The 20,850-nt window shown below is 36.2% G+C and overlaps 1 protein-coding gene across 1 annotated transcript; it reads right to left on the bottom strand.

The window, feature by feature from the left end:
* Positions 1-17,049: 17,049 nt before the first annotated feature.
* On the bottom strand, positions 17,050-20,113 carry LOC120085602 (protein CURVATURE THYLAKOID 1C, chloroplastic). Its single transcript, XM_039041669.1, has 6 exons — positions 19,826-20,113; positions 18,603-18,694; positions 17,800-17,886; positions 17,587-17,649; positions 17,463-17,500; positions 17,050-17,286 (listed from the first exon to the last, which is right to left on the bottom strand). Exons 1-6 carry the CDS (start codon positions 19,926-19,928, stop codon positions 17,232-17,234), a joined length of 438 nt encoding a protein of 145 aa, XP_038897597.1. The 5' UTR covers positions 19,929-20,113; the 3' UTR covers positions 17,050-17,231.
* Between the last annotated feature and the right edge of the window lie 737 nt (positions 20,114-20,850).

Here is a 20,850-nt window from a genome sequence, read left to right as displayed (position 1 = left end):
GTCTGATAGACATAAAGGCAATAAGGCGTCTCCTTCGAGGATCACAACATCAACCAGCCTTACCTGCGAAAAAAAGTGGCACGAAGACCTCGACCAACAAAACGCACCCCCAAGAAAAGACGTGTCATGGTAGTTGAACACAGCGATGAAGCTTCAGAGAATGAAGAATGTGAAGCTGAGCCAGAAACTTTGGCTGAAGAAGCGCAACCTGCACTTGAATTTTTCCATGACTCACCAATAGCCCAGCCAAGAGGGAGTCTTGAGCAGACGCATCAAGAACCCATATTCACAAATCAGGACCTCCCTCACTCAATTCCTTCGCCCCAACAAAGTCCAATCCAAAATTTTGTGCCTCCTCCAGTGATCTTTGAGCCAATTGGGTTAGGATCCAGTAACACAGTAGCATTTAAAGACCTAGTTGGACGAGAAGAACCAGTACCCCAATGCATCATAGACTTAGAGGAGTTGAAAACATTCATCAGTGATCAACTCCGACCGTTGGCCGCATCAATTGAAGATCTTTAACAACAAAACCGGGTATTAAGGGATTACTTGAGGCAACAGACAAGATGCATGCAAGACCAATTTGTCTACACAACGTAGTATATCAATCAGGTCTTGGTAGGTATGTTTGCCTTGCCTCCATTACCAGCCATCTCAGAAATCCCTTGTGCTTCATGGACGAAAACCCCGAAGAAGAACGCAGAGATGATGCACCAGCACAGTAGAACCTTGGGGTGTTGGGTTAAAATTATTTTGTAATTTTGGTTTAATTGTCCTTTTGCATCTTTTTGTTGTCTTTATGCAATCTATGTTAAAATATGAAAAATGAATGAGAAGTTATTATCACTTTGATCCTTGCATTTATCCTTTAATTGTTTTCTAAGTCTCGTGCTTAACTTAACCTCAATGATATCAACTATATGAACTCATAAGCATAAGATAGGCGTTAGGAAAATAGACAAGGCTTGAACTTCTCTTAAAAAGATTAAGTTTATTTTCTAACGCATGCAAGCTTGAAGTCTTAAACTCCTTTCAATTTCTCAAAGCCTTTTAAAACTTTGTTTCTCTTTTAGCAATGAGGATACAGCTCATCTCCAAATTTGGGGATGAAGGAAATCCGAGCATAGACGCGTCAATGTATACATCATAAAGAAAAAGGGAAACAAAATAAGAAAAATTTTGAACGCAGCTCCTCTGTCATTACTTCAAAAGAAAGAAATTTAAAATGACATGAGCTTAATTGGAACAGGCACTTAGCCGAAGTTGGATGCTCGCATGACACCCGTGGGGGTAAGCCAAAATGAAGTTAAGTATCCTAGACCAACGCGTCCTATAAAACTCCTCTATCTAGTCTGAAGAAAAAACTATACCTTGAAAAAGGAATGAATATTAGATATGAGTTTAGTTATAAAGGGTTCTCACCCGTAGTTGGATGCTCGCATGACATCCGTGGGGGCAAGCCAAAATGAAAATGGGATACCTGGAGCAACGCATGGGTAAATAAGTACACAATCATTTTCTTTTTATCCAGCATTTGTTTTTCAAAAGAAATAGAATCTAACGCATTGCTGGTTTAGAAAAGATTGAAATGTTTTGAGAAATGAAAGAAATTGCAATGAGAAGCCTGTCGCATCGAAAACTAAATACATCAGTTGTGTGCAATTATCTTTAATCGGCGCGTCCACCTACTTAAATTCCAATTTCACATGATCCTTCATTTTCCACTCAACTCTTTTGTATTGTCTTGCACAGGCATAGCATGTAAGAGTAAATAATACATCTTTCACATTTATTTAGGAAAAATCTCCTACTGCAAGTACAATGCATAATCTGTATTAGTGAAACTGAATCCCTGTGATCGACCCTGGACTTGCCAAGAACCTAGATTAGATTTATACTTGGGTTTAATCTAGGAAAACTTGAACGTTATTATAAGGAGTTGTATGCCTTCTGTGCATAATACTAATGCCCCAATGTGTTGCATTCATTTAAACACATCAAGGCAAAACGCAACACTTAGACTTTATTCTTCCAATCTGTTTTACTTTATACACTCCTAAAGCTTCTCACAATAGCAAGCGAACAACAATCGTGCTACTGGTAGCTGACACTTTGGCGGGCGATAAAGTTCGTAGAGGTTTGCTTTCACTGGGTTGAGTTCGTTGTGAAAACAGTCTTCAACTGATATGCGAACTCAATCTCTTGTCTTTTATTTATCAAAGCATGCCGTTAATTAGTTTTAAATTGCATAACTATTTATTAGAATGTGTGTGGTATTTTGGTCACAATGAAATCGGAAAGATCCGAACGCACTCATGGATGCTCTTAATTAAGAGTTCCTTTCAATTGGTATCAGAGCCAGGTTCTAATATCCAATTTCATTGTTGCAACGAAGTGCATATACATTCTTGGTGGGTAACATATCTACTCTGTTAAATTGTTAAATTGTCGAGGATGTATGAATTAATAGAGTTTTCTGGGATGTTAGCCTCGGTTTAATTTAATTCTTTTGCATTTTCGGTTAATTGTAAAGGCCCCTACGTTTTTGGGCATTATTAATCATAATCGAGTCTGTAATTTAAATTCAATTTGAGTCTTGAGTCATTTGTGAAGAAGATCAAAGCAAGGGTTGCTGTTCCTCAAAGATGAAGAAGATCAAGGGTTAATCGGGTCATGTAGACGATGGGGTAAACGATCGCTGAGTATTGGATGCTCGCGTATCGTTTCGCGCGCGCACTAGACGATTGTTTAGCTTAGCAAGCTTCATCACTTAGTAACTGACTAAACGATCGCTTACCAATGCACGATAAATCGTTTACCTTTTGCCGCATTAAGCGATCGCCTAGACGATTAGGCTTCGCAGCCTTGTTGTCGTCTAAGAAGTCCTTTAGCTTTAGTGCCTATCGTCTAGTGTGCGCTGAGCGATCGTTACCTTCGGCATTTACTAAACGATAGAGTTCTCCTGGCGATTCAAGACTCGGTTTGCCTGTGAACCGATTTGCTTGATGGAAAATGTAATAGATAGAGTTATTTCATTCTGTTTTTTTGTAAAGGTTCATCTTGGTCCGCTAATCCTTGGTTTTTTACATGCGATGTATGGTTTTTATATGTCATATGGGTGCACATATAGTAAATCTCACCTTAGGTTATGCATTAGTCATGCATCATCTCTTTATTATAAATGTTATAATTTAGAGAAGCATGATTTAATTATATAAGAGCATGCTCATGCATCATATAATATAAGAGTTATATTTATGCATGCATAAAAAGCATTGACATGCATCATCTTTATATTATAATTGTTATAGTATAAGGGTGAATGGAAAGCATGTTTGCTTGGTTATTACGCGTTTATATAAAAGTTATGTATAGTAATGACTGGATATTGCATGAAGCGTGACACATAGGTTTCTTTATTAGTGTTATAAACACCTAGTTGTGCGCTATGTATTTTAGTTGTTTCTTTTTAAAGGTTAAAGAGAAATTAGAACTAAAAGCAATAAGAAAGATATGCATGCTCACTTAGGTTTAATTCATGTTTTAAAATGTTTAAAACTTGGATAACATAGACCTAAGATCACGGTTCTAATATGATTAGCAACCATTAGGCTTTAATCTTTTAATCAGCTTAATAGGATTAAATTGACTAATAAAAGGTTAAAGTGTAGCAAATCTATTTGTAAGGGACCTTTTGTCTAAGGCGAGTTCTGTTTAGGCTGGGGTATTTAAGTTGACGGAAACGTAACACCCCTACCTGGAAACTTACCTGGAAAGGTGAATTAGATAGATTTGATGCATACATGTAAGTTAAGGACAATCCATTAAAGTGTTTAAATGAGACTACTTGAACTTGTTCATAATTCATAGACAAAAGTTGTTTATGAGCGGACTTTAAAAAGATGACTTACACTAAAATCAGTAGTCGGATTGTCTAAGTTAATGAACCCCTAGATAGAATATTCAGTGGAAGGTACTTGGGGCATAAGATGCTTCACTTAAACCTTTCACGTTTCTCCTAAATAGTCCACACCGTGAGATCTACCCTCGGTCTCGAGGCACCTTTGGCGTGTCCCTCTAACAGATGGTGTTTGTGTAGGTCAATATCAAAGTGGATAGAGAGAGTGTTCATAGTAAGTGGGAGGGGGATGTGCGACAGCATATCCCTCGGTCTCTCTCGTTTGATTGAATAAAGTTACTACGTATCACCTCGAGGCACCATGGAAATTTCCCCCTATAGGATGGCAGTTTTGCGCGTTTCTTTATATAATCTCCTGTAAGAGGATAAGGTAACTTAGCCTTTTATCTTAATCTTCTTCTTCCCTATGGTGGGCTCATTAAGGCGAGACTCTGGCACTGAAAGCGAGGGGTCACACTTACGCGGAATTGTTAAAGGTTAACAGTTCTGGACCGAATAAATGGTGGTTGTTAGGTTCAGTTCCAAGAGTTGGTTCTGCCTAATGGTTGAGATTGTCTCATCCCAGCGAAGGGGCATATAATCACCCCACCAGTGACATTTGTCCTACCTCACTAGAGCATCATTGCAAAATAGAAGTCTTTCACTTAGGATACTTGAAGCTGTTTTGCAAAATTAATTGGTTAAACGTGGTTTAGCAAAATCTAATAAAGTTTTGTTCGTATTTTCAACAACAAGTTTTCAAAATGGCCACAACCACGTTAGCTTTGCTTAGCGCCAAAAGATTAACTGGTGATAACTTTTCGACATGGAAACACATGATCATGACGATTCTTATCATCGAGGATCTCATGTTCACCCTTACGGAGGTTTGTCTTCCTATTCCAGCTCCGAATGCTGCTCGAAATGTTCGAAAGGCATACGAGCGATGGATACGGGCGAATGAGAAGGCCTGAACCTATATCTTGGCAAGTCTTTATGAGGTCTTGGCCAAGAAACATGAGCCCATGGTCTCAGCGTGTGAGATCATGGAGTCCCTGCGGGGGATGTTTAGACAACCGTTTGAATAACTCATTCATGAGGCTCTTGAGTATATATTCAACTCCAAAATGGAAGAAGGCACCTCTGTTCGTGAACATGTGCTTAACATGATGGTCCACTTCAATGTAGCGGAGTTGAATGAGTCTACCATCGATGAGGGCAGCCAGGTTAGCATTATCCTGCATTCTTTGCCAAAGAGCTTCCTGCACTTTGTTAGTAATGTGATTCTTAACAAAGTGAAATATAACCTTACAACTCTCCTCAACGAGTTGTAAACCTACCAATCTTTACTGAAAAGTAAAGAGAGGAAGAAGAGTGAGGCAAATGTTGCTTCATCGTCTAAGATGTTTCATAGAGATTCTACCTCAGGAATGAAGTCTGCACCTTCTACTTCTAACTCTACAAAGGAGAAGCAGAAGAAGGGTGGTAAGGGAAAAAGGAAGGCGTCTGCTAACTCGTCGTCGGTTGCCCCAAGAAGGCGTCCACCACCGGTTGAAAAAGGGAAAGTGTTTCCACTACAACCAGGATGGACATTGGAAGAGGAACTGTCCTCACTGGCTGAAGGAAAGGAAGGCCGCCAAGGCAGATAAAGGTAAATGTGATTTACTTGTACTTGAAACTTGTTTAGTGGAGAATGATGATTCTGCCTGGATAATTGTTTCGGGCGCCACTAATCACGTTTGTTCTTCTTTTCAGGGGATTAGATCCTGGCTGCCGACAGCTGGAGGCTAGTGAGATGACGATGCGAGTAGGCACCGGACACATCGTCTCAGTTGTGGCAATGGGAGGGCTCCAGTTAGCTTTACAGAATAGGTTTCTAGTTTTGAGAATGAACAGGTTTATATTGTTCCCGAACTTAAGAGAACCTCATTTCTGTAAAGTGCTTATTACAATGTAAATACACAATTAGTTTTAATGTGGATAAAGTGTTTATTCATAAAGATGGTGTTACTATTTGTGCAACATATCTGGAAAGTAATTTATATGTACTAAGGTCGTTAGCCATTAATACCCCTGTCTCTTATACACATCTAGATGTGTATAAGAGACAGATATAAAGCTAGTTTACGTCACTTCCGCATTTGAGGTTGCCCTACACATGTGCTTGAGGCAAATCCAAAAAAGTTGGAACCCGATCGAGGTTATTCCTCTTTGTAGGCTAACTCAAAGGTACATGGGGGGGTTATTTTTATGATCCATCGAAAAATAGGGTGTTTGTTTCCATGAACGCTACTTTCCTGGAGGAGGATCATATAAGGGACCACAGTCCACGAAGTAAAGTCGTGTTGCGTGAGCTTTCCAATAAAACTACTGAAACTTCAACAAGAGTTGTTAAAAAGCCTGCTACATCAACAAAATTTTTTGATGGGAGTTCATCGAGTAGTCGGTTCCACCTCAAGAGTTGAGGGAACCTCAACGTAGTGGGAGGGTTGCGAACCTGCCTGTTCGCTATTTGGGTTTCACGGAAATCCTTGCTATGGTGGCAGATGACGACGTTGAGGATCTGTTATCTTACCAGAAGGCAATGGAGGATGTTGACCGGGATGAATGGGTCAAGGCCATGGATCTCGAGATGGAGTCGATGTACTTTAACTCAGTATGGGATCTTGTAGATCAGCCTGATGGGGTAAGATGTGTAGGTTGTAAATGAATCTACAAGCGTAAACGGGGTGCTCATGGGAAGGTACAGAACTTCAAGGCTCGACTTGTGGCAAAGGGTTATACTCAGGTAAAGGGAGTCGACTATGAGGAAACTTTCTCGCCTGTTGCCATGCTAAAGTCGATCCTCATCCTCATATCCATTGCAGCTTATTACAATTATGAGATCTGGAAAATGGACGTTAAGATGGCCTTCCTGAATGGAAATCTTGAGGAGACCATTTACATAGTGCAACCTAAGGGATTCATAGCCCAAGGTCAAGAGTAAAAGGTTTGCAAGCTGAATCAGTCCATTTACGGGCTGAAATAAGTGTCTCGATCTTGGAACATACGATTTGATATTACGATCAAGTCATATGGCTTTGACCAGAACGTTGATGAACCTTGAGTCTATAAGAAGATCATCAATTCTTCAGTAGTCTTCTTAGTGTTGTACATAGACGATATACTACTCATTGGGAATGATGTAGGTTTACTGACCGCAGTTAAGAACCAGGTAGTGACCCAATTCCAAATGAAAGATTTGGGAGAGGCTTAGTTTGTTCTAGGCATACAGATCTTTCGGGATCGTAAGAACAAAGTGTTAGCACTATTTCAGGCATCGTACATTGACAAGATAATGCTCAAGTACTCGATGCAGGACTCCAAAGGGGCCTACTTTCTTTCAGACATGGAGTTTGAAGAGATGAAACGGGTCTCATATGCGTCTACCATTGGCATTTTGATGTACGTGATGCTTTGTACTCGTTTAGACATCTGCTACGTTGTGGGCATAGTCAGTAGGTACCCAGGCCAAGGTCACTAGACCGCAATAAAGAACATCCTCAAGTATCTTCAAAGAACGAGGGACTACATGCTCGTATATGGATCTATGGATTTGATCCTTACTGGATACACGGATTCTGACTTCAAACTGATAAGGACTCTCGCAAGTCCACGTCAGGGTCAGCCTTTACTCTTAACAGAGGAGCTGTAGTGTGGTGAAGCACTAAGCAGGGGTGCATCACCGACTCCATATGGAGGCGGGGTGCGTAACGGCCTGCGAAGCTGCTAAGAAGGCCATCTGGCTCAGAAAGTTCTTGATAGAACTGGAAGTTTTTCCAGATATGTCTAGGCCCATTACCCTCTATTGTGACAGTAGTGGGCCAATGGCAAACTCCCAGAAGCTGAGGAGTCATAGGCGCGACAAACACATAGAGTGGAAGTATCATCTGATCTGCGAGATAGTGCATCGAGGGGATGTGATCACACACGAAGATCGCTTCGGAGTACAATGTTGCTAACCCGTTTACGAAGGCTCTCACGGCTATAGTGTTTGAGGGTCACCTTCAGAGCATGGGTCTACAGTATCGCCCACGGCTGGACTAGGCGCAGTGGGAGATTTTCTTAATACTGGGCTTTTATGCCTAATTTTGTTTTGTTCTAGTTTTATACCACCCCACTTTGCTTTAGGACAAGTGGGAGATTGTTGGTGTTGATGCGCTAAATCTCGGGTTCTGTAGTTTGTAAACAGTTTGTACGAATGTTTGTGTGTTATAATATATATATTTACTTCACATCTTGATTTTGACCAGTTATTTTATTTATTTGCTTTACCACAAACAATAAACATAAAAATCCCTGGTTATTAGTATATAACTTAAGCATTATATAGTGACATACTAGTAGATCATGTCTTAAGTCATAACCCAAAATGGTCTGTAGTATATGGATATAGAGGGAAACCTATCCTGGTAACGCTAACGAATGCGACCTGCTTTGTGAAATGGTCACAAGTGTTGTGACTTGTCACAGATGATTTGATCCTGATCATTGTGTAGGGGACATGTGAGCGAGAGCGTCCTATACAAAGAGTTTGTATAAGACTCTGACCACGAAGTGTTAACGTCTCGTTATATAACACCATTCATTGAACATAGACTTCACTTCACTAGGATGACCATAGGTAACATGACCTCAATCCTGAGTGAGTTGAGAACTTCTGCCATTGAGGGCGGTCCTTTGATTTGTATGGGTGCGAGTGGCTAGGTCGCCGATTCAAACCAACCATTTTGGGAATTCGTCTAATTTGGGAGCTGGGAACTCAGCTACACAAGATGAAATTCACTCGTTCCCCGAAGCATGGGCAAGTAGATAGATAGCTCCCTTAAGGGCTAATTTCAGGGCTTGAACGATGTGGCGCCACACACCTTCTCTTGGCCAAAGAGGTATTCACACATTAGTTGGACCATATTGTATTGTTTATTAGAGGAATTAGTAGTAGTTAAAGAGTGAGATGTAACTATAGAGGCAAAATGATAAATTGGCCCAATTATACTAACGAGCATCTGTGAAGGGTGATGATTGGTTATATTCGATGGACCTAGAAATATATCTATGGTAAGAAGAGTTCAGCTATTGGTCTTTAGTGGAATGTCTGGTAGTTAACGGATGGTGGATCTCATGGCTAAAGAGTTTAGTCAGCTATTCACGTACCGTTGGAGCTTCGAGCCACAGATCCATAAGGTTCCCTAGGTAGCTTGGATAAAGTCGAGAATCAGTTTTTGGGTCAATTTGAAATGTTCAAATTGACAAGAAGGAGTTCGATTATATATGATATAATTGGACTGGTTAATTATATATGATATAATTGACTAAATGTATGAGATACATTATTTTGGAGGAAATAACTTATAAATATGATTTACATCAAGTGGAGGAGAAATTACTATAGTAGATATATGATATCAAACTATAGGGTAAGAATATAATATGATTATATTCTTTTATAATTAAATTGGTTAATTATGTGATAATTGACCGAAATCTTCTCCTCAATCGCGCGTTAGTGGGAGTATCTTTATTTGGTTATTGTAACTGAAGAATAAAATGAAAATTGGTTTCATTTTGCAAAGAGTTCGAAAAAAATCGCAAAAGGTGTGAAAACATTTTGAACGCTTAGCTGAGAGCCTATATGATAGAGCCTTATCGCTTAAACGATCGTACATCCCGCATCTAAACGATCACATGCTTTTTTCTAAACGATCGTTTAACTTTTCTAAACGATCATCTGGCATGCCGAGTTTTCTAAAAAATCGCTTACCAATTACTAAACGATCGCTTAGTAAAACCTACATGATCGTGTAGTTTTCTCTATACGATAAACATCCGCTATACGATAGCCTTCTCCCACTTACTTATCATTCTACATGATCAGCTTTGTTCTCCTTCCTTTACCAAATTCAACAAAGACCACGCTTTGGATTCTCACTCCGAGAATACCAACAAAGACATCCGCAAGGGTTCTAAATGATGGTGTCGTCCCCGCTCGTGCTTGTTCATGTTGCTGCTGTTCTTGTAGACGATCGTGCTGCTGGTAGCCGACTCTTTGGTGGGCGATAAAGTTCGTAGAGGTTTGCTTCCACTGGGTTGAGTTCGTTGTGAAGACAGTCTTCAAGTGGTATATGAACTTAATCTCTTGTATTTTATTTATCAAAGCATGTCGACTATTTATTAGAATGTGTGTGGTATTTCGGTCACAATGAAATCGGAAAGATCCGAACGTGCTCATGGATGCTCTTTGTTAAGAGTTCCTTTCAAAAACTTGGTTGTTACCATCCATGGATATGCCGACCAACATGGTCCTTTTGTATTTTTCTTTCAGATGCGATCCATCAACAATTATCACAAGCCAACAACTTGAAAAACCTCTAATACAAGGCCCTAATGCCATAAACATGTACTTGAAACTGACATCATTTTCAAGTTCCAATTTCAAATCTTGTACCTGGATTATCCATTTTTAAAGCTTCACCATATGCACGTAAAATAGGGTACGACTCTTCTGGAGTACCCTTAGCAAGAGCATAAGCAATTTCCCTTGCATGCCACACTTTATCTAACTTATATTTATGTCGTACTCTTTCCTCATATCCTCAACGATGTGACGAGGTTTATGAACATGTCCTATGCCTGTAAACTTGTCTTTGATTAGTTCACCAACTACCGCAGTCGATGGTTGTCTATGGTCATGATTTAAAATCCCAATAGAACATGTGTGCGGCCGCATATACTTCGTGATCTTAAATATATCACACTTTGGAATTTTCACTGCACGAAGGCTCTACTTAAACAAAGACTTTGTTGACTTTCTTACCTTATATTCAAAATTATTGTTTATGGACAGAATAGACAATCTCATTTTTAAATCACTCTTACTAAAAAAAAAAGTTGACCAACTTCAACATCTGTCTCAGATGAAGAGGTACTAGGCATAATCAATTCCCCTCTACGACATGAAGACATGGAATTCAATCATGTGATCTCTCATTAATAGCCACTGCAGGTCTATGCACCTCTAAAGGACCACGGTCCATAGAATTCAATCCTACTGATCTTTCGTTATCAACCACGAAAGGATCACAATCTTCTGAAGGACCACAATCCATAAAATTCAAGTTTGTTGATCTCTCATTACCAACAATGAAAGGATTACACTCTTCTGAAGGACCACAATCCATTGAAGTAAGTCCTCCTGATCTCTCATTACCAAGCACAAATCCGTTACATTGAGTTACTCTTTCCAAGTCCACTGCATGAATGTTGTCATTGTCTATTGATAATGTTGATGGTTGAGTGTTCATAAACAATGGAATATCATCCTCTTCTCGATTAAGCTCATATGATACCTCATATTATCTGTCTACCTCTGTACCATCATAACTCATATTCACATTTTTTTCGTGGTACGATTTTAGCATTACATATAGCTGAACTCTACAAAGATCTTCCCGAAAAAGAAAAAAGCAAACATCACCATCATTCCATATGTACCGTTGAGGGGCTTCAAAGTCAAGCTTATATTTAACTATCATAACAACATCAAACTCTGAGCAACTTACATTTGCAACCCTATAAATGTGAGCTTTAAGTTCTTCATACTTTAAGGTAATAGACATAATGATTCTTGTTAGCTCGCCTCCAACATACAAATTTTGGTTCTCATCCCAATGACCTCCGTATCGAATTAGTAGACACTTTTCTGTCATCCTACAAAGCAAGAGAACATTTTTTATTAAGCAAATCGTAATGGATCTCTCTCGTTGTCGCCCTATCTCGCTCTTACACTGTCACTCAATCTCGCTCTCACATTGTCGCTCTATCTCACTCTCTCGTTGTCGCTCTAACTCGCTCTCTCGTTGTCGTTCTATCTCGCTCTCTCCGCCTTTCTCACTGTCACTATTTTTCACACCCCTTTCGTTGTGCTCCTTTTATAAGAACATGTTCCTACAAACACCAATGAAACCAGGTTCAAGGAAAGTTTGTTCCGTTCTGAAAACTCCATTTGGTTCCAAAAAACTTCGTTCTAGAAAACTTCGTTCAATAAATCTCCATTCATCAAAATGACAGTTCAAATGAAGTTTAGATTTTAAAGAATTCACCATTACATGTTTTTTGTGTATTAACGATTTTAAATTGTAGACAGATTTCGTGAAAATTGTCAAATCAATCGTATGATGACAAACAATCACATCACGATAGAAGATAGACAGACAGCGAGAGCGAGATCCAAGTAGCGAGAGTGAGACAGTTATTAGGGGAAATTCTTGTAATCTCATACCGTGATAACGTCACCAGAAGGTCAATTGACAGTTTTTTAAAAAATGGCTGACAAGAGAAACAACAAATTTTAAAGTTTCATTTGGAAAAATGGCAAAAAAGTTTCATTATAAAAATAGCAAAACGAATTTATATAATAAAAATTACTAATTAGTAAATGACAAAACTATCCTAAAATAACCAAATTAAGTACAAATGAAAATGCAGAGATACAATGCTTCAAAAACAACACAAATACCACAAATATACTCCATCTAGACATTCTAGAACCACAAATACATAGTATCTAAACATTCAAAAAACAAAATTAAAAATCACCCAATATAGTCCTTTATGTCAGGGAAGATGATGAGCAGTCGATGGGGTCATTAGAAACTTATGAATGTAAACAACAATGGACTTCCTCTCCTCTAAGGTGAGAAAGAGCAAAGTTGATTTTACCAGTAAAATTGTTGTTGACAAGTGAATATGTTAAGGAATTGCAATTTTATGACGATGTGACCATTAGAAGTATGATTGCGTTTGACATCAAACCAGTTGTAGGGAGTCTCATAATCTTCATTCCATGTGACCATTTTGCTCATTGGATCTTGAAAACCAACTTTAACCATTATCAATCCCAGAACGTCATTGTTGAAAATGATGTTCAAAGTGAAACAAAAGCAAAAAACATGTGTACAAGCGAAAAAAGGTCGGCAACCTGGTGAGAGTGGTCGTTAAAAGCTAGCATGGAATTCAAGAAAGAGTTACTGAACCAACTATCGAAGACATGAGATTGCAAAGAAGAAAATGAGATTTTAGGGGCAGCTAAATGAAGAAGACGAAGAAGATGAGATTTAGGCTTTTTTATTATCTTCTTATATAAACAAATCAAAAGTTAGTTGCATATAATCAAATTTGATAATAAAAATAATTCAAATATAAATTGGAGAGAAAAAACAGTACGTTTTTGTTTATTTTGATTAAAAAAATCGATAAGTAGTTAGATAAAACCTAATTTGATAATAAAATAAAAATTCAAATATAATTCGAGGAGAAAAATCAGGAAGGAAGTTCGTTTATTTACAATTATATTCATAATTCCGTTTTCATAAGTTTCAACAATTATTTATAACTTCATCAACCACAAAACCTATGAAAAAGCCTAACTCGTTCGTTGTAGAGGCATAGCAAAAACAATAAAATTGCAAAAGTGAATACTTATTTGTTTGTCAAAAAGACAAATTAATGATATATAATATGATAAGATGTTAATATATATAAATATTCCGTAAAATCCTAATTAAAATAAAAAAATCAATTCGAATTTAGAATAATAAAAAAAATGAATAAAATAATATAAAATCTAAAGATATGTCATAAATTAAAATCCAAATAGTGATAAATAAATTAAATATTGATTAACTCTAAATATTTTCGAAGAGTGGTTAAATCAAATCAAAACAAATAGCTAATTTGAATCATTAAGGAAAAAAAAGGAAGGGATTGGTTTATTTTAAATCAATTTGTAAAGTAGTTATCAAAATCTAATTTTTACATTAAAAATAAATTTAAATTTCAAAAGAGGAAAAAATTAGGAAGAAATTGGTTTATTTTAAATCAAATCCTAATTGTAAAGTTATAGCAAAAATAGTAGCTTGTTAAAGAAACTACAAGAAAACCTAAATTCTTATGCAATCAACGCATGCCCATTTTTTAGGAAGTGATATTTCTTTTCCCAAAACGGAAAAATTTTTGGATACTTTATTAAGGTGAGATAAATTCGAAAAGTGGTTAAATAGAATCTCAAATAATAATAAACTATTGAGATTATGTTAACTACATGAGCAAAATTAGGAGTTTGATAAATATCAACAATTATCCTGTATATACCTCAACCCTGTTTTCTATTTTGGAATACCTGGTATTTGTAGTTTCATCAACATCTACTAACAAGGCAAGGGCAAATAAGGCATTTAGAAATTTATGGCCATGTGCATGTCACATGCGTTGCCATAATTCTTATTCTTAGGCAGTTTTGCCATTTTTCAGAATGAAAAATCAAATTCCGCTATATACTCCAATTCTCCTTTAAAAAATCGGATCATTTGACATTATGGACCTAGATATTAAGTCATTGGTCTAAATTTCCCTATATTTTTTTTGTGGCAACGAAAACAAAGAAACTTGGGTTTAGAGGAATACAAATAAAATCTAATATATGGAAAAACAAAAACAATAATAATAATATAGTTTTAAGATTGTATTTCCACCATAACCAGTAAGTGAGCTTCTATCCATCTGACTGATCTTTGGCAGAGAAGTATCTTCTCAAAGATGAATATGAAAATGTTTTTGTGCTTAGAACATAAACTCTTTTTTGGCTCCACTCACAATTCATAAAAGACAGAATGAATAAAACTAAGATGGAAGAGTTGACCCAAAGGAAGATTTCTTGCGTCAAGACAACTCTACAGGAATAATGAAACCCCCAAAAAAATGAATTCTGATTCCTTCTGGTAGTTTATGAAAATAAAATAATGAAATAATGAACCACCTAATGCTACATTGTTCCTTTACACAAAACCATCTTTTGTGTAACTTTCAACCTTCTTTTTTTTCCTTTTATAGAAACAACTTTCATTGAGAAAGAACGAAAGAATACAAGGACATACAAAGGTATACCAAACTTCACTAGGATCCTTCTTAAAGCCTCTAAACACTCTTGAATTCCTCTCACCCTAAATATCTCACAACAAAGCACACATCCCAGCAAACCATAAAAAAATGGCCTTTAGGCGGATTGAGGAGGAACTCCCCGATCATCGCACGAATGTCCCTTTGATCAGCGATTTGCATATCAAACTCCTGCAAGAAGCAAGTTCACACAGACCTCGCGAACTGGCAATCCCAAAGCAGGTGACCCACATCTTACTTCGCCTTCCAATAGAGAATACCGCATAAAGGGCCCAATAACGTGGGCAACTTCCCAACAACCCTATCCAAAGTGTTAATTCGATCTAATAAAACTTGTCAGGTAAAGAACTTAATTTTCTTTGGTATCTTTATCTTCAAACCACATCGAAGACAAACTCATTACCAAGAGAGAGATCCAAAAGCAACTTGAAAAAAGATTTACAAGAGAAGCACTTGAAGGATTGGGCCTCCAAACGCAAACATCCCTCCTCCCCTCCCTGAAAACACACTTTTCCAGCCAGGAAAGAAGGGAAGCAACCTCCATCCTCTCCTTATCAGTTAAATGATGATGAAAACCAAAAGAAAGAGTTTCCCGACCAAACAATGAAATCATCTATCAGTCAAAAGGACATAGAGCTTCCCAACCAAACAACCAACTTTCAACATCCCTTGGTACTTCCTACAAAGGATGGAGGATTTCTGGTTCAAAGAATTAATATTTAACAGCAATTGCCCACATCGAGAAGTTAACAAATTTAGGATTGAGATGGTTTCACCAGCTAGTTGGATTATTTGGTTTGACAAGAAGCGTAGGAACTTCAGTGACTGCCTCCTGTCCTCTTCACTCGTTGGACTGAATTATTATTATTTTTTAAAGGTATTGTAATTAAAGTGTGGGGTGGAAAATCGAACCTCACACTATGCGCTCTTGTTGGCAACTGAATTATTATTATAATCTCTATGTGGTGTACTCTTATGAGGAGCTTTTGTAGCTACTTTCATCACTCTCTGGTAATCCTTTTGTCTGTTTTTCATCATTAATAAATAAATTGTTTCTTTGTTTAAAATGGAAAAAAAGTAGAGCACAGGGAGAAGAATTCTTGAACTTCTGTATAATTATTTTCCAGAGTTTACCTGAGTTAACTTGTTTAGCTTGGAGTTTATCTATTTAAGAAAAAATGGTACCTTTCTGAGGAGAATGGCAACATCTGCTTGTGAATCTTCAATTACTACTGAATGCGAGCCTTCAGCTTTTACATGGGCTACCAATGAATTTATTGGTCAAAATGGTCCCTAAAAGATGACCTCCAAGTCCAAACTCAATGCTTTCCTTATAATTTAATAAACTCCATTTCTTTAAGCATTGATTCTGTGGAATTACTCTAAAGATGCCTCCTCTCCTACAATGTAAAAACTGTCTCACTCCCCCAAAATCTTGTAATTCAGAGCACAAAGGAGCACGAAAGAGTCATGGCTTGTGATACCACTACTGAATGCGAGCATGACAACCAAAAGACCAGCCCCCAATCAACCAAACTTAAACATCCTTAATTTCAAATTTTGGAGGCCATCAAATTTTATTCATCCCTTCAAAAAATTTAAATTTATAAATAATTAAATAAACCTCTAATCCATATAAATTTATTATACTCCTTTGCTATACTTGAAAATATTTTCACCAACTTTACTATTTAAAATAATGAGAAAAATAATTCTTTAAAAGTTTATGTGCTTTAAGTTACAACTGTTTAAAAATAAAAATAGAAAGTGAGTTTTAATAAATTAACAAATTATTATTATTATTTTGACAATGGATTTAATTCAGACATGAAAGTTATAGTACAAATTGTGCTGGCAATAAATGATTGGTTGTATTATACATCAACAATTAAGATTCCTTCAAAATTATTTTTTGAAGGAGACTCTTCTTAGTCAATTGAATTATATGGTCTCTTTCAAAATAAATAAATAAATATGTATATGATTAGAATAGATCCAAAAACTTACAATCTACATGGCACAAAGTAGATGCCAAACCTTAAATCCAACACCTATAAAATTAAAATAAAGCGTTACTATAATCATATATTTAAGAAAGTATGAAATAATAGCAAATAAAGGAAATTTTTGAAACATAAACAGATAAGGATGGAGTATAGAGATTGAAGATTTAGGATTGCAATGCATTGATGAACCAAACACCTTTGATTTAAAATTCACACTCGACTGTTGAATACAACTCAACCCAGCATCCAACCCTCTTTACTCACCACTTCGTAAAAAAGAAGAAATATAATGAAGATTGGTCCAAATCAGGCCTTCTACAACAAACAACAATTTACTGTCCAAATACATCTATTATTGACTTGTTGATTATCTGCAAAAGCTCTTCCCTGCAGTGAAAAAGACAGAAGAGTCAGTTCATGTTCAAGGCTGTTTCCTACAACCCAAGCTGATTGCATAAATTTCACAACAACGAGCTAAAGACCGCAAAAATGTCGGATATACAGAACCAAGAAGACTTCACATGTGAACCAAATGAAAAAACAACTAGTCGATTTTGCCTCACCGGTTTGGCTTGAACAAGAGATAGCGATACACAAACCACTGGAATTGATAGAGGAAAACAAAAACATTGATCAGTAATGGAAGTTGTAAGGAGAGAAAACCATGGCTTCAGAGTTCAGACTTACCCAAGAAACCAGTGCTCCTATGAATTCTAATACACCTGGAAGAAGTGGCAGCTTGTCAATGGCCTACAAGCAAATGAGAATGAACAGGTTTATAAGTTTAAGATGAAAGGAAGGAATAAAACATGAGCAATCACTGACATGGTTGAGAATTCAACGTGCTGTGTGATTATCTTGTCTCTCATTTTCCCAAATGGAATGTTGTTTTTAAATTACCGTAACAAGATTTGTTGCTGTCCATACAGTTGCTACAGCTGCAAACCCCAGGCCGAAAAGCGCCAGTCGGTCTTCAGGTTGATCCCACTGTTACAAGTTAACCAGAAACATACAAGGTTAAAATATCAGTTCAATATATTTTAGTCTTTCTACTTTCTAATGTCTAGATTTAGTTTGTATATCTCCAACAAAACTTAGAAATAATTTGTTAGTCTATTGTTAACTTTTTCTTAGCAAAATTAGTTTTAACTAACCTTCCCTCTATATGTTTTTAGAAATATATTCACATTGTGTCTTTTCTTGTATGAAAATTATTATTATTATTATTGTTTTATGAGTTCATCTAACTTCAAACCTCTTACTCGATAAGAGATAACCTTAACTCGTTGAATAATGCTCAGGTTAGAAATTATTGTGACTATTATTATTTAAATAATTTTGATAAAAATTAACTTCAAATAACTATCTTTAAAATTTATTGAAAGTGCATAGACTAAATTTGGACATTTGAAAATACAAGGACCAAGAGAATGACACCAGAAGTACATAACCCAAAATATAAATACTTATAAGATTAAGGTAAAATTTGTCATCCACAGAATGTAATGAGAGAGCAATCAAAACACTTGGAGGGAAGAAAATCACCCTCTCTTTTAGTACTCGTTCCTCAAAAAAGCAAACATCATTTGTAAATTTCAAAGAAAGGAAACTTTCATCACCCATATATAGGACAGGAAAATATCAAGATCTTCAATGTATAAAGAAGGCTTACATAAAAAGGGACAAACAAAAAAAGTGCTTACAACATTTCGAACAGATTTAATAATATCAAGGGAAGTAGAAGACTCCGAGCTCCCTCCAACAGCCTTTACAACAACATTGCCAGAACGCCTGTCTGCAATTTTGATCAATTATTTATGAACAAGTAGTATGATGAATAAGATATGAAGAACTCCAATTAGTTGCACACAATTAAACAGATGTGCCATTCCAAAATATTGTCTACCATACATCTCTAGGAAAAAGGGAATTATATTTTGCAATATTTACGCATAACCTTGAAATTTTCATATAGAGAACTACAAAGAAACTATAACAATTCAGATGCAAATTTCTAAACAATTGACAATAACTTTTTTTTTTTCCTTTTTACATTCATGAGTATCTAGACCAACTTTCACAGATCTCGACCATTCTTACAAGACAATCTTTTGACCAAACAACATTTTGTTGTTAAGGAAACTTGTACAATATTAAATCCTAGGTAAGTGATCACTATGAACTCATTCCCTCTAAGCTCTTTTATTATTTACATTAGTCCTAACTCACCACTAGAATCTAGACCAATCCATGGTGTTTTATACAATTTGCAAAGTTGAAAGCTACCTAAGGGGTGCCATTTGCCAACCACTAGAGGCAATGACAAGAAGCTCCTACTCCCATTGATAATACAATAGTCTGCTGTAAATAGACCTAAAAAAACTGTGAACCACTCAAATTGTGCAAGTGAGTTGTGTGGTAAATTGTGCATGTTAGTGTATGGAAACAAGCTAGCACTCTCAAATTGTCTAGGCTACTACACATGAGGTGCATTGGTTACCCCTTTTGTTTAATGACTAGAAAATACCAATGCTGATCGCTATCATCCTGAAAATTCTATCATACCAATGTCAACAATCAATTATGCAAAATCACTAGATTTGAAATTTCTAAAGTTCCAAACCTATAAACTGATACCCTCCATCTCCAAAACCTCAATGCCATGTCTTAAAAGAGTAACAAGCACCATTTTCTAGCCCCACTACAAAGTGCAGTTCTACTAAAAAAAGCTTTCAGCGTCGCATCGAAATACCCCCCTTTAATTCAAAATTGAAACAAATGCACAATAAACATCAAGAAATGCAGCTTAATAAACACGATCGAACGGACATCAATTTCAACGCGGGAAGTTCAAACGGATGACAAATTGAACTAATAAGGAATCAATAATGGATGATTGGATTTCTATTCGAGTGATGTAACTTACTTGCAATGGGGAAAGCAGTGAGCTTCTGAGAAGTGTTCAGAAGAGTAAAGCTTTTGCGAGGGGCCAACAATGGCGGAGGAAGAGTAGCAACAATGGAAGCCATGATTAGTGAGTAGAAGGCGAGATCAATCAACTTTGAGAGCAAATTTAGACTCCCAAATCAAAAATTAAGTCGAAATCTTGGGATTATTGGGAATTCCTGGCTTCGGATTGACGAACCTCTTGAAAGATAAGGCGTTGGTGCTTTGTTGCCTCAGCCTCCACCACAAGATTTTATTTTCTTTTAGGTTTTTTATTTTGAAATATGAAATATAGTACTTATATATATTCTTCAAATTTCACAAAAAATAATATTAAAAAAATTTGTAATTTCTAGGTTAATGAGTTTTCTAATTTCAATTTTCAATCCTATAAAGCCTTGATATATTTGGATCTTTTAAAATCAATTCATCTCATGACTAATAAAATTTTAAACTTTTAATTTTATGGATGCATGACTTATCAAAACAAAATTATAAATTTAATGGTCTATTAGACACTTTCACCTCCAAATTTCTTTCTTTGTTGTCTACTTATTTCCAATAGTTTAAAAAACCAAACCAAATTTTGAAAACTAAAAAAAGTTACTTTTAAAAACTTGTTCTGTTTTTTAATTTGGCTGAAAATTCAACCACATTGTAAGAAATGAAGAGAAAATAAATTTAATTTAAAAAATTGTTACGAAACGAGATTGAAATTAAAAGTTTGAGGCTTTTTTTCCTCTTTAATACAAGTTTAAGGATCGATTATATGTTATTTAAAGCTTAAAGAGTTATTACGTATAAAGTTTTTTTTTAAGAAGAAAAATTTAGATTTAGGTATTTATTAACACACTTTAAAATCTATAAAATCATAACTTAACCCAAAATTTATTTTGGTTCACAATTTTATATTTAATGACCTAAAAAACACCAAATAGGTCCTCGTGTAAACAGCAAAAGTTTTGATCATTAAATTATTATTTTATTAATGCATTTGGATATTAT

Source organism: Benincasa hispida, chromosome 9 (assembly GCF_009727055.1).
Source record: "Benincasa hispida cultivar B227 chromosome 9, ASM972705v1, whole genome shotgun sequence".
Classification (NCBI taxonomy): Eukaryota; Viridiplantae; Streptophyta; class Magnoliopsida; order Cucurbitales; family Cucurbitaceae; genus Benincasa; species Benincasa hispida.
Note: the sequence above shows the minus strand (reverse complement) of the source record. Positions and strands in the feature narration are given on the sequence as shown.

Excerpts from the sequence above, each read along its gene's own strand:
- LOC120085602 (XM_039041669.1), bottom strand. The coding sequence starts at position 19,928 with ATGGCTTCCATTGTTGCTACTCTTCCTCCGCCATTGTTGGCCCCTCGC. Across the intron at positions 17,887-18,602 it reads TTAAATCTGTTCGAAATGTT|TGGGATCAACCTGAAGACCG; the intron begins GTAAGCACTTTT and ends AACTTGTAACAG. Across the intron at positions 17,501-17,586 it reads TAGGAGCACTGGTTTCTTGG|TGGTTTGTGTATCGCTATCT; the intron begins GTAAGTCTGAAC and ends TATCAATTCCAG.